Below are 12,504 nucleotides of genomic sequence, written 5' to 3' on the forward strand. Positions count from 1 at the left end.
CAACTGCACTGACATCATGACGGAAATGACGACAACGACAGACTACGAGAAGCACTTTCTCTAAATAGACATTTAATGATTTAAAACAGTGTGGTTACAGACGGGGAACAGAGGACATTTAGGTGTAGCGTGAATGCACACGTCACAGGATTTTAATGTTTCTCTGTGAAGCTTTAATGTGGAAGGAGGCAAAGTGATGATGAAAAAGCAAACTTTTGAAGCACTAATGGCATCTCTCTCTCTCTCTCTCTCTTCAATGGCTAGACATGGAGACATGATATAAAATGAGAATGGACTTGTAACAGATATCAAACTGATAAAAAAGAGAATGGACTTGTAACAGATATCAAACTATACCAATACTGAAACAAAGCTCTACAATATGTAACAAATATATACAGATAGTCAACAAATAGAAAAGATAGCAGATGCGGGCTGCGTGATAAAAAATATACGGTGTGGCTGAGGACTGAGTTTTGCCTCTGTGTGGCTGAGGACTGAGTTTTGCCTCTGTGTGGCTGAGGACTGAGTTTTGCCTCTGTGTGGCTGAGGACTGAGTTTTGCCTCTGTGTGGCTGAGGACTGAGTTTTGCCTCTGTGTGGCTGAGGACTGAGTTTTGCCTCTGTGTGGCTGTAACAGTAGAGAGGGCTGTAGGCTCTGCTCTCCAGCCAGTTGAACCATTGTGACACTACGAGTTTATACAACTTCCCACTGTTTTATACAAATGTAAACAATACTCCCACCTTCTTTGACCTTGCTTACAGTAAAAGCCACACAGCCACAGAACTTTTTTTTTGGTTGCCTATCCAAAGGCTCTGTTTAATAATCGCACCAATGAGAAAAGAAAAACAATAACATAAAAAATACTTGATGGTTCCAGTCCTCTGGCATCATCAGTGACACCTGCCATTGATATCACATTAGCAGTTTAACTCCACCCCCTGTCATTTCCACCTCCCAGATGAAGTGCTGCCTACTGGGTGCGGAGCTGGTAATCTGGGGAGGAAATGGACAGGATTTAATTAAGATGACAAGGAAATAAAATAATCAGACAGAAGTTAGGTGGAGGCAGCTGATGCTCTCCAACCAGATTTGAAGGGACACAGTGCAAAGGAAATGAGACGAGAGAGTTTCACAATTAGTGGAAACATTTGTTAAAAAAAAAAAAAGGGAAAAAAAGACCAATAAGTGCAACCTTGGTCTCATCAGGCCACGAATCAGGGAAGATCGATCAAGAAAAGCTGACTTTCTCACATTCTACAGGACGTTGCCACACGTTGCTTCATGTCCTACACTGTAGCCCCTCCACAAAGAAGTGCATTTGTACAAAGCCTGTTCTCACCACATTGCACTGTTTCCCAATCATTGCCTAACACATTGACATACGGGCAATCTGCACCATTCAGTGACCTCTTCACCTACCTCCGTTTTGGGTGATGTAGCGCACCCAGGGCAAGGCCTGGTAGCCACTCTTTTCAATGATCTTCAGGTATCGCACCTGGCATTACAAAACAGACAAAAAAAAGAATATGAAATTATTTTTTTATACAAACAAATCCTAATTAAATGAGCAATGATGAACCTTTTCTTTATTCTATCCAGCGATCCTACAATTAGGGTCTTTTAAGGAGTTCTTTCTTGTGCTTTTTTTAAAAATCTTATTCTTAAATGATTTAAACTGGAGTGAAATTTTTAGGTTTGCCCATACATGGTAACTATGAGCATCAACGGTCGTTTCTCTGTGCACAGTGGCTTTGTCAAAGGCTGGTGAATTACCAAGGCGTTACTCTACCTCTCACCTACTCAGGTGGCATGTGCTTCAACTGCCACAGCTTAAATGAGGACATTACTGATCATAACTGCAAAAAAAAAAGAAACTGCTGATACATCTATGGCTCTACTGCCTACTTTCTGGTTTACTGTACTTTTTATAAGCATATAAGCGTCATGTTGGAGTGCACCAGATAAAACTGAAAATTCTTCAGAGCCACCCTAGAAGCAAAAAAAAATATTGAATTCATCTTAATGTTAAATGTTAAATTGTGCCTTAAGGAAGTGGCAGAGAGCAGTAGTGAGAGTTGTAGTGTTTATGTGGAAGCAGTAGTGAAAAGGAGGAAGCAGCAGCCGCAGAGAAGCTTTCAAGGCACAGAGATAATTTGCATAACTGTATTTTTCAAGGCTTGCAAGGGGAAAAAAATTGCATATCAGCGAAAATCCACACACAACTTTCACAAGTCATTAACCAATATTTCTTCAGAGATGCGTTACCACAGAGGCCAATTTCGAGAAGAGGTGATAAAAATACCCTGTAGTACTGACCATCACTGAACAAGGTTGCATATGTTTTTTTTTCTTTACTCACACAGCAGGGCAGGAAACAGGTCGTGGGACTTTTAGCTATTTAATCATGATGAAATGATCTATAAATTCAAGATACTTCTCACTCGTTGAATGTCACAACAGTTTGCTTTTAGAGTCGTCGTGAGAATCTTCATGATACGCTGCCCTCTGTCTGTGCCATGTCTCCGTGCTGCTGTTTCCCAGCTCACAGCCGGGGCAGACAGGACAGGAATTTGTGGGACAAACAGCGGTGGGCCTTTGGTAAGGCCTCGGCACCGGCCGCCCTGTCATTACCTGCCACTACACAGTGACGCCAGTGGCCACCAGACACATGACAACAAACACATAGACAGGGATCACCAAGTCTGCAGGCACAGCACTTCTTCCTGAACCCAGGAGCCAGGCATGCAGTCGGCCTGACCGTGGGTACGTAGTCAGCAGAAAGCATCAAAAGCCGTCCTCCGCAAAATATCATTATGGCTTGTAAGAGGAGAAGAGGAAAGGAGAATGTTTGTTGTATCTCGTTTGGAAAGTATAGACTGCATGTGTGGTCTGTATTTATCAAGGTCTGGATACGAGCTTCTGCAAAAAAAAAAAAAGAATCTGCAAACCTTTGGGTTTGGGATCTTTTGACATCACCTTGAGAAGAGAGAGAATGGGAAAATGAGCTCTTGCTCCGCTCTTACAACAACTTGTCCTAAGTGGCAGCTGAGGCCATTTCTAGTTAGATTTATAGTGTGCAGTTACATGCACATGTGCACACTTCACCAGTGCAGTGCCCTGCACTTAGTGGTGGAGTTAAGAGAGACTTTCTCATGCTTTGATATTTACATGCATCTAATTAAACGTCAGCGTCTCTTCTCACACGTAGAGAGTGGCGTCATTGGTTTCATTAGACTCTGACACCGAGCCTGTTGTTAGACTGTGAGAGGTCTTAAGGCCAGAGGTTGATGAGAAGATGCCTCCTGGAGTACATCACAGTAGGCTGTGACGCTGATGCTGGGAGATCTTCCAAACAATGACCCTTCTCAGGGTCGCTGTGAGGGCTACAGCCAATTGTATTGCATTGTCATTAGGCAGGGGTGGAGTACACCGCTGTGGTGCCTAATTAATATTTTAATGTTATTACTTTTAAAAATATGTATCATCAGAGCTTTGCACTTGGCTCACACCTCCTCAGATGAAGTCTTGGACTTGATGCATTTTCTTTGTTATTAAATTTATGTTAAATTACGGAGGAACAAAAACTTGCAAGGAAGGAAGAAACTAAATTGGGTTATTTCTCCAGCAGGAAAATGATGTTGGAAAATGACAATTCTTGGGCCGCCCTTATTACAATATTTTAATTCAATTAGATCACTACCAGTGGGTTTGAGCCACAATTAGAGGAAATGCTGCACAATATGACCTTTGTGACCTATGAGTCAAAGGGAAACCACCCTGAAAAGTCAAGATATAAATATGAGTTAGATAAGAAGAATATAAGTGTCTGTGTTTATCACTGCCGTGTAGCTCAATATGAAGGATTACATTAAGTTGAAGGTATAATATTGACGTATCTCATACACTGTATGTTAGTTAGAATCCAGAAACGTAACCAAACAGTTGCCTCGAAGTACTAGAGTATTTTTGTTTCAAAAAATATGTAAACTTTCACACAAAAATGGTAAATGTAAAGACAGTGTCTTTTCCTTTTCCCAGAGTTATTTTCTGATGCTTCCACTGCAATAACACATTAAATGTTATTGCCATTTTGCACAGAATTTAAAAAAAACATTTGGTTGTTTGTGGGACATATTTTGGAGAAACACTAATTATCGACCTTGTTTCTTCCCATGCAAAGAGAAAGTATTTACTAGCATTTCCTCTGGTGTCAAACAAGGTCTTGGTTTTTGCAAAACTGTACAAAACAATAGATAACAATCTTTCCAGGGCAGAAATAAGAAGCATTAAAATTAAGTTTGTTGAGCAGACACCGGGGGAAAAAAAACAAATGTTTGCGTAGGGCTACGCATATAATCACAGAACAGCTGTGATTATACAGTATTGTGCTGCACATCTGTGGTCAGCCAGTTTTCATCCAAACATGAAGGGAAAAACATCAGCTTCTCTCCATGCTCCATGGGAATCACAGTCAAATTCCAGGGACTCTGCTTATCTGAAACCCAAACTGACATTTTCCATCACTGTCATTAACATAAAGGCACACGGCCAAGTTGGAGATGATAAACATTTGCTGTTTGATTGGTTTAACAGATATTAAAAAAGGAAAAACACACACAGAGACGAACCAAAGAAGAGCGCTGCTTTGCTGCCCCCTGTGGCCGAGTATGGAGACAGGCATGAATTGTTTAAATTCTTGCTCTGAAGAAAGACTGTGAGAACCAGTCAGATGCCATAAATTCTAAATCAGTAGTAGCAGTCACAAAGAACCACAAGATATCTCAGCTATGCATCCTGGTGCAGCGGACTACAAACAAACAGCAGGTGTAAAGAAGCCGTGTCTTCACTCTCACCTCCATTCATGTACTCAGGTTTTGAAGTTTTTTTTTGTCTCTGTCATGTTTTCAATTTGTAGAATTTTTTTTCTGGCTCTACAAGTGTGGTCAATCAATGAGTTATTTGCTGACTGACTGTGTTGACAAGTGCTCGTGTGCAGGGTGCTGTACCTGGATGCCTGAGGTAGTGAAGTACGGGATCTCAAACTTGACACTGATTGGTGGTTTGCCCTCCTTGTCTTCAGCCTCCACACTGGGCAGACCAAAGTGAGCTCGCATCAAGTACTCCTTCCCTCCCTGGGAGAGGACAAAGTCGGAATATTCAGTTCAAAGTCAAAGACAGCAGGACGGTGAAAGTATTTAAATTTTAAATAATTTAAGTTTCAGATTGAATGCCTTCTCTCCATGTCACTATTCCAGATTTGCAAGTTTCACCAATAATTTCTGAGATGAAGCACATTTAAATGAGTCAAACAAAACCTGTAGCTTTCCATGGTTCCAGTGAGTTTTTTTTTAATGAATGAACATCAAATGTTTGAGCTACTATAAGGAAAAACATAAACTATCACCCAGAAACCAAGGACCATGTAGTCATCGCAGCCAAGTGTATGATACTCATGAGTCATATTTTCTGCTCACAGGAAAGGACTTGATGGACCAGACAATCTCGCTGTTCTCAGGGACCCACTTGACGCTGCCCACTGTAGTCTTGAACTTGGGTGAGTCAGCATCCGTTGGCACAGGAATGTGAATTTCCACGTTGTTGGCTGTAGAACGTCTTTTAAACTGACTCTTTGCCTGAGAGAAGAAACGAGAGGTTAAACAGGCTCCCCCGCCCCCGCTGCATGGTTACAATGAATTAATGAAATTCATGTAGGAATAGTCATGCGTAATGTTAATACCATTAAGGTAAAGTGCACTGTGACAACGGACATTCCTGTCCATCTGTATCACAAACCTGTCAAACTGCCCACTCAATGGAACCATTTAGTTTGCTTCATCATTCTGAAACTTCTCAGGTAAACACCGGCTCATCCCATGCAATACTAACCTTAATCATGTACTCGATTCGACTGTGGGAGTGCTTCTCAATGACAGACTCAATCCAGATCAAGGGCTTCACCTGTGACAACAGCAGGAAACGTAAAGTACTTTAAAATAACTTTCAACAACTTCTTTGGCTTAATGGTGTAGATATTCTAGTAAATGACACTGTCGCCATCTAGTGGACAACAAGCGTTACATCTATAAAACTCGGCAGAACCAAACAGGGCAGAGCAGCCACATTACTTAGTGTGAAGTAGTAGTAGGAATAAACCTTTAAAAATAATAATAATAATTTTAAAAAAATAAATTTAAAAAGCTTGAAACTATTTTTTGTTCAACAGGAACTGTAAAACTGTGTGAAAGAGCTTGAATAACGTGTTATGCAAACACTGGCTGGACATTTAAATGGACCTGGTGCAGTGGCCTAAGTACATAAGATGCTTCCAGAAACCAGACTGTTTTCCCCCAGGACACAGAGTTAGAATTACCACTACTCACATGAGTGTTGAGGCGATAAGACATGAGCTCAAACTCGCCATCTGGAGGAATAAAGGAGATGGTGCGGTCGTTCTCAAAGCGAGAGAGGCGAACACACTGGTGAAACTTGACATCTTCCAGTTCTACTGATTTACTCTTCCCACCTTTACAAAAAAAAATAATAATTTCAGAGTCCACCCTGTGACAAAAGCCTTAAAGAGAAATGATTTCCCTATGACAAAAGCCTTAAAGAGAAATGATTTTGGTAATTAAACCTTTACTTTAAATGTAAGGAAAAAAACATTATTTACACTGACTTGATAATGCACATGTTGCCTGTTGTTCTTACATGGACAAAAGTTGTTTTTTAAAATATTTTTTGTTTCTGTAGGTTTATAGAAGCTAGCATGCTTTGAAATGTGTGTTACAAAATGTTGCTCTGCTCTACAAAAACGTTGGGTGGTTGTTTTGAAAAAAGGTCTGTGGCATTCAAGGACAGTTGGAGGAACTTGATGGTTGTCGCAATGACAATTACACAAAACTTTCGACTTTTAAATGATCCCGACATTTGGTGGCAAGCAGTTTTTGACCATCTTAATGAGCATGGCAACATAATCTGGATAATCTGGAAACTCACGTCCTGTGTTTTCAAACAGAACCTTGTCGTTAAGGCCAAGGCGCAACTCTGGCATTCCAGACAGGAAGACACGCATTTTAATGGAGCCAACAATCTCGCTGCGGAGAACATTACCGTTGGCACTAACCTGAAAAACAGAGATTATAATAACACAACGTGTTAATAATCAATGTTGATATCCGGAAGACAAAGGAAGACAACTGTAATCATGAGAAGTATTTACATACAGCGGACATATTTCAGACTTTAATTTTACACATCAATTTACTAATGTAAAAAAACACCATAAATAATGTTACAACAAAATCAAGCAGCCAGCAACTGGCTGTGTTGTAACACACAAGGAGGAAGTATTTAAATACTTCGACTAGAATTCTTAGGAAATTCCTCGCATCTAAAAGAGTTCCTACCAGGAGGTTGACTGACTCAATGACGTCCAGGAAAACCTCGTTCTTCCTGTACTTGATGCCCTCTGACCTCCAGGAGACGGCGTTGGTTACTGTAGCAGGGGGTCGCGGGGCGCCAGTGTCTAGCTTATGCCCCTCCTGGGTAATGTATCTGGGCAACAAAAATGTAAACACAGAGATCAACACGGAGAAAGAAAATAAACGAAATGTCTCTCGTTTATAGATAGTTAGTAATTGACTTTTAAAGAACACTATCTGACTTTCTGGTACATTGAAATATTGTGAGGCGAACAAGGGAACGTACTCTTGCAGAATCTTGCTGTCGGTGGTCTGAGGATAGCCAAAGTCCATCAGCTCATCCATCAGTTCATAAATGATGACAAAGTTATCCCTGATGCTCTCCTCCTCCAACTCTTTAAAGTACTCTGAAAAAACCTGAATGACATAAATATGATTTTAAAGATTGTATGCTAGGGAACATACACTTCCCATACATACACTGACCAGAGCTGCTAAAGCAGCTTATCGTACCTGAACAATTTTGTACAAGAAGGAAAAGACCAAGGACACACTTGCATTTTTCTTGGATGTTGCAACCACTGGTGTAGTTTGGTGTTAAGGATGTATGGAAAAAAGCTAAAGCATTACATAGAAATACTTGAATCTGGCTTGAGTAAGTACTCTGTTGTGACACCAAAGGATACGGTACAGATTGTTGTGTTTTATCCACATGAAGCGAACGCCACCATGAGACAAGATCGGAGAGAGTGTCCCTTCTTCCTCTTTGTCCATTAGAAGGGTCATGAAGTGTTCAATCTCCGACATGTCCACATCTCCTCTGTAATTTCTACACACCAAGACCTGAAAATAACAGAGTTTGGAGGTGTTGTCAAGTCTACAATTTTAATATATAGTCTATATTTAAAGACATGAGCAAAGAAAGGGCTTGGGCAACTATTTTTGAATGCCAAAAACGTTGCAAACAAACTACTTAAGTTTAATAATTCTTATTATTATAGCACAGTTTATGCAAGACAAGTGAAACAAAGTCATGACTTTTGTAGGACAATTGTACACAAACAATGTCATAAACATGCGACCATATGTTGACATTTTCACCAACAACACATTTACTCAACAAGCATGTTTTAAGCCCATCTTTTAAAACGCGACGTTTCACATGTATGTAAAATATTCCTGAGAGAAGAAGAATTTTAATCGCAGATTTGCTTCCAGCTGCTCCCTGCTGACATCACCTGCTTCTTAATCGGCGGCCTGGCGATGTTTTTACACTTTTGTTCAAATTTAAAGTGTACCGTATAATTTATTTTTTGAAACACTATATATATATATCCGTAAACTATTAGTGAAATGTTTTAGGTAAAACCACATCTGAATCTGCTAATAAAAAACAAATGTTCTCCGGGCTAACGTTAGCTTAGTAACTTAGCATCGTGTCCCGTTATCTTACCTTTCCTTTTAGGTCCAAGACATACACGGCGCTCGCAGACATCTTGAACAAAAATACGAGCTTGCCTCAGCTCGTCTTCAGTAATATACCGCTGGAACGACTATTTTTCTCAAATTCAATATTTTAATTCATAATACTAGCTAGAGGAAAGTCACTCTTCCCGTATTTTTAGTGACCCGCCCACTGATGATCGCCCCCTAGCAGGAGGAGGAACAATTGAAGCAGACCTTGGTTAGTCGGTAAATACTGTATAAAATTCTATATTTCTTTTCATATTAAGGGAGATAATCGCCCTTAACAAGTGCATTATTCAACGTTTCATAGATGTTTTATGTTGTAGAAGATTTTAAGGTTTTTTATCTGCTCACAATCCTTTACATTTGTGTTTTGTACAACATTAAAATCTGTTGCAGATACTTCAGTGACAGCTGACTATTTGCTAAAAATGTTTGCTTCATCTATCGGACTTAAATATTATAACTTATACCTTGAGCAACTGCTCAAGTAGTTATTTACTTTACGCTTCATCTATCGGACTAAAATATTATAACTTATACCTTGTAAAATAAGGTAGTCATATTAAATATTTGGTATTTAAGTGAACATCTAGGTTTTAATGATGATGTTCGCTTCATACTCTGCATTGACATTGTGCTGATGGCAACTGCTCAAGTAGTTATTTACTTTATAGACATGTTTGTACAAAGGCCTGAACTGGGCCGACATGTTTATTATGAATGAAGATTAGGTTTGTCCTGATGCACTATGACTTACCACAAAGATGCGAGAGGTACATGTTAGATTATTCAGACATGCAGTTGTTGCCAAAAGAAATAATAATTTTAACAATTACATTTACACCCACTACTACACATTAAGCTTTGGTGCATCAACAAATAGACAGACAGATGGATAGATATCTGCCATCACAGATGGAGCCACCATCAGTCTTCACACATACTTTTCATGACTTAGAGCACTTAATTTGGTGACAATTGCCCTAATTTGTAGTCTGCATGCTAGTATGCACATAGACTCTAATCTGCTCTGCTATTCCCATGGCTTTGTGATTTATACTTAGCAGGACTTTGACTCGGCTCCCAGGACAATCCTGTGGCTTTTGGGGGAGTTTTTACCATACAAGGAAAAGAGGGGTTAAGCTCAGTTTCCTGTGGGAGGGTTTTGATTTCTCTTCCTTTCCTCCTCTCCAATTCACTCGGTTCACTACCCCTGGCTTTGCCTCGAATCATCCCTCCTACACATTGCACCCTCCACTGTAATTTAAAATTCAACAAAGCGTCGTCATCACGTTCGTAAACTGTTAAACCTTAAACTGTGAGAATGTTATTTTGTATCATAACATATGTTTGCCCAGTATCCAGACAGACCAAACAAGGGATTCAGTTGTTGCTTTTATCACAGCGGGTCAGGATATAAAATCTAGTGCTAATGCCAGGAATTAAAGCTTTGGAATTTTAATAAAGGTGACCAGTTTTCAATGTGGTGGCTCAGCTTTCAAGCTGTGTTTTTTTTTTTTTCAAATTCCAGTGTTGAGTCTGGAAAAAATGTAGATTCTTTTCAACGTAGACTTCATTAGGGACTGTAGAAGTGCATCGCTTCACAAATACATCATGTGCATAAAGACATATTTCTTAATTCAAAGTACCACTTGCCTCATTTGCTGAAAACAAATCAAAATGAAGGGATGTCAAACCAATGGTAATTAAGAGGCTCTTAATTGCAGCAGCCTTATAGTTTATGTCTGTGCTGCAGACAGTGAAGCTCTGGTTGTCTGGTGTAGTTCACATGCAGTCAGGACTTTCCCTCAGTTTTTTTGGATCATTTTCCATGCAGCCTTTTTTTTTTCATTCCCTGGCAGAATGAAAACTATGTAGTTTAAAAGGACTCTGGTATTAACATCAATTTGAACATTCCTCCCTAAGAGCACGGTCACATATGCAGCACAAAGGGTAAAAAAGAACTCAGAGACTCTCAAATTACAAAGGATTTTGTGTTGGTTCTGGATTCTGCTTCTTATCTGTAATTCCTTTTCTGCTCTTTTCCTAAAGAGAAAGGCTTTGGTCCAAATAAGGTCAAGGACTGAAGGACGGCATCTACATCATGATGTTACCCTCGAAAGCTTCTGAGAGGTGAATTTCAAGGGGCACAGCAAGAGTAGCCACGGTGGGGAGTGGCAGAATAGGTTAAGGGTTGGAAAGGGCTGTGACTTGGGATTGGGGCTGTCTCGAAACCACTAGTCAGGTTTAAGTATCATAGAGCTTTTTCCACTCTCACTTTTCATCCTCCTCTGCAGCACTCACTCTCTGCAAACTTTCCTCTGTCTTCCTCCTCCTCTCTTCCTCTGCCCTGTGCTCGTCTCGTCTCCGTTGTTAGTGTGGCTGGGGTTTCTCTCTCTCCACGTCTGCAAACTTTTCTTCCTGGGGAGAATCTGGAAAACACTACAACCCAAACATCACCATGGAGGGCATCAAGAAGAAGATGCAGATGCTGAAGTTGGACAAGGAGAATGCCATTGACAGAGCGGAAGAGGCTGAAACTGGCAAGAAGGCAGCTGAGAAAATATGCACTCAGGTGAGAAGAGGAGGATGGCATTTACAGAGAACTGCAAATGATGATTTTGTAGCAATAAAAACTTCATACAAATATTATGGCATGTTTACTTTTATCTATGGAGACAACGTTTGTAATATTCAAATATTGTATAAGGATATTCATAAAAACAGGTGATCATTCATCAGTTTTCATTATGAAGTGACGTTACCAGTACTGTGCTTGTCAAAGTGTATCTAAGCATGTAGATCTTTGACCTAAAAACATGTTTGCTTGTTGTACGCCTCTGTTCCACCTGTGTTGCAGTTGGAGGAAGAGTTGTTGGCTCTGCACAAGAAACTGAAAGGAGCAGAGGATGAACTGGACAAGTACTCAGAGGCCCTGAAGGAAGCTCAGGAGAACCTGGAGCTATCTGAGAAGAGGACTGGAGAAGTGAGTTTACAAGAAAGACGCCATCTGAAACACATTATCCACCCTACACCACAACTCTAAGTATCAATATCATCCACACGATCGGACGGGTCGGCCTAACAAATGTTATTCAGATTGTTCTTCTTTCCACTGACTTCTCCAGAGCAGACTGGTCCCTACTGTAATTGTTACACTACAGATGAATTAGACATGGAGGCAATGGTAAAACTTTTATCAATCAAAATACAATACTTGCAATGCAAAAGTTTTGTATACTTGTATCCAGCCATGGCAGAGAGCTCTTCTTCCAGGCCCCATGTGTGACAGCCTCCATGCATAGAAAATAAACAGTACATGCGCCTACAAATTTTTCACAGCTAAGGGATTAGAAGTAAAGTTTTAGTTTCAAGGAAACTACCATTTATTGCAATAAAACAAAAGCAAGTTTTAATGGAACAAATTGTTTTATTATTTGAAAGTACACAGAAAAAATATTTATAATAAATATACTGTATGTGTAGAATTTACCACAGTTTTAAATATAGAAAATCCTATTTTTGTACACTAAATGCATTTTAGAACTGTATTGTAATTTTCCAAACTAGTACACAAGCACAGACGAAACTTGGCCAGCCTGGAGCTGAC

General features: G+C 39.9%; 2 protein-coding genes across 2 annotated transcripts in view; one reads left to right on the forward strand and one right to left on the reverse strand.

The window, feature by feature from the left end:
* Window positions 1-309: 309 nt before the first annotated feature.
* ap1m1 (adaptor related protein complex 1 subunit mu 1) lies at window positions 310-9,083 on the reverse strand. The gene is made up of 12 exons (XM_008334569.2): window positions 8,878-9,083; window positions 8,111-8,267; window positions 7,938-8,005; window positions 7,711-7,841; window positions 7,410-7,557; window positions 7,000-7,126; window positions 6,384-6,526; window positions 5,890-5,961; window positions 5,478-5,636; window positions 5,010-5,135; window positions 1,423-1,498; window positions 310-996 (listed from the first exon to the last, which is right to left on the reverse strand). Exons 1-12 carry the CDS (start codon window positions 8,917-8,919, stop codon window positions 974-976), a joined length of 1,272 nt encoding a protein of 423 aa, XP_008332791.1. The 5' UTR covers window positions 8,920-9,083; the 3' UTR covers window positions 310-973.
* A 1,993-nt stretch (window positions 9,084-11,076) lies between these two features.
* Window positions 11,077-12,504, forward strand: part of LOC103396474 (tropomyosin alpha-3 chain-like) — a 5,889-nt gene continuing 4,461 nt past the window's right edge. The window contains exons 1-2 of the mRNA XM_008334570.3: window positions 11,077-11,469; window positions 11,755-11,880. Of these exons, the coding sequence (XP_008332792.1) occupies window positions 11,356-11,469; window positions 11,755-11,880 (240 nt within the window). The 5' untranslated portion in view covers window positions 11,077-11,355. The remainder of the gene's footprint in view (window positions 11,470-11,754; window positions 11,881-12,504) is intronic.

The sequence above is a fragment of the Cynoglossus semilaevis genome, chromosome 20 (assembly GCF_000523025.1).
Source record: "Cynoglossus semilaevis isolate Cse_v1.0 chromosome 20, Cse_v1.0, whole genome shotgun sequence".
Taxonomy (NCBI): domain Eukaryota; kingdom Metazoa; phylum Chordata; class Actinopteri; order Pleuronectiformes; family Cynoglossidae; genus Cynoglossus; species Cynoglossus semilaevis.

What these genes read in the sequence shown, in the direction of transcription:
- ap1m1 (XM_008334569.2), bottom strand. Translation starts at nt 8,919, where the DNA reads ATGTCTGCGAGCGCCGTGTATGTCTTGGACCTAAAAGGAAAG. An exon ending in TCTGTTTGAAAACACAGGAC is followed by an intron (nt 6,527 to 6,999) that starts GTGAGTTTCCAG and finishes TTTTTTGTAAAG; the next exon opens with GTGGGAAGAGTAAATCAGTA. An exon ending in GAATCGAGTACATGATTAAG is followed by an intron (nt 5,637 to 5,889) that starts GTTAGTATTGCA and finishes TTCTTCTCTCAG; the next exon opens with GCAAAGAGTCAGTTTAAAAG.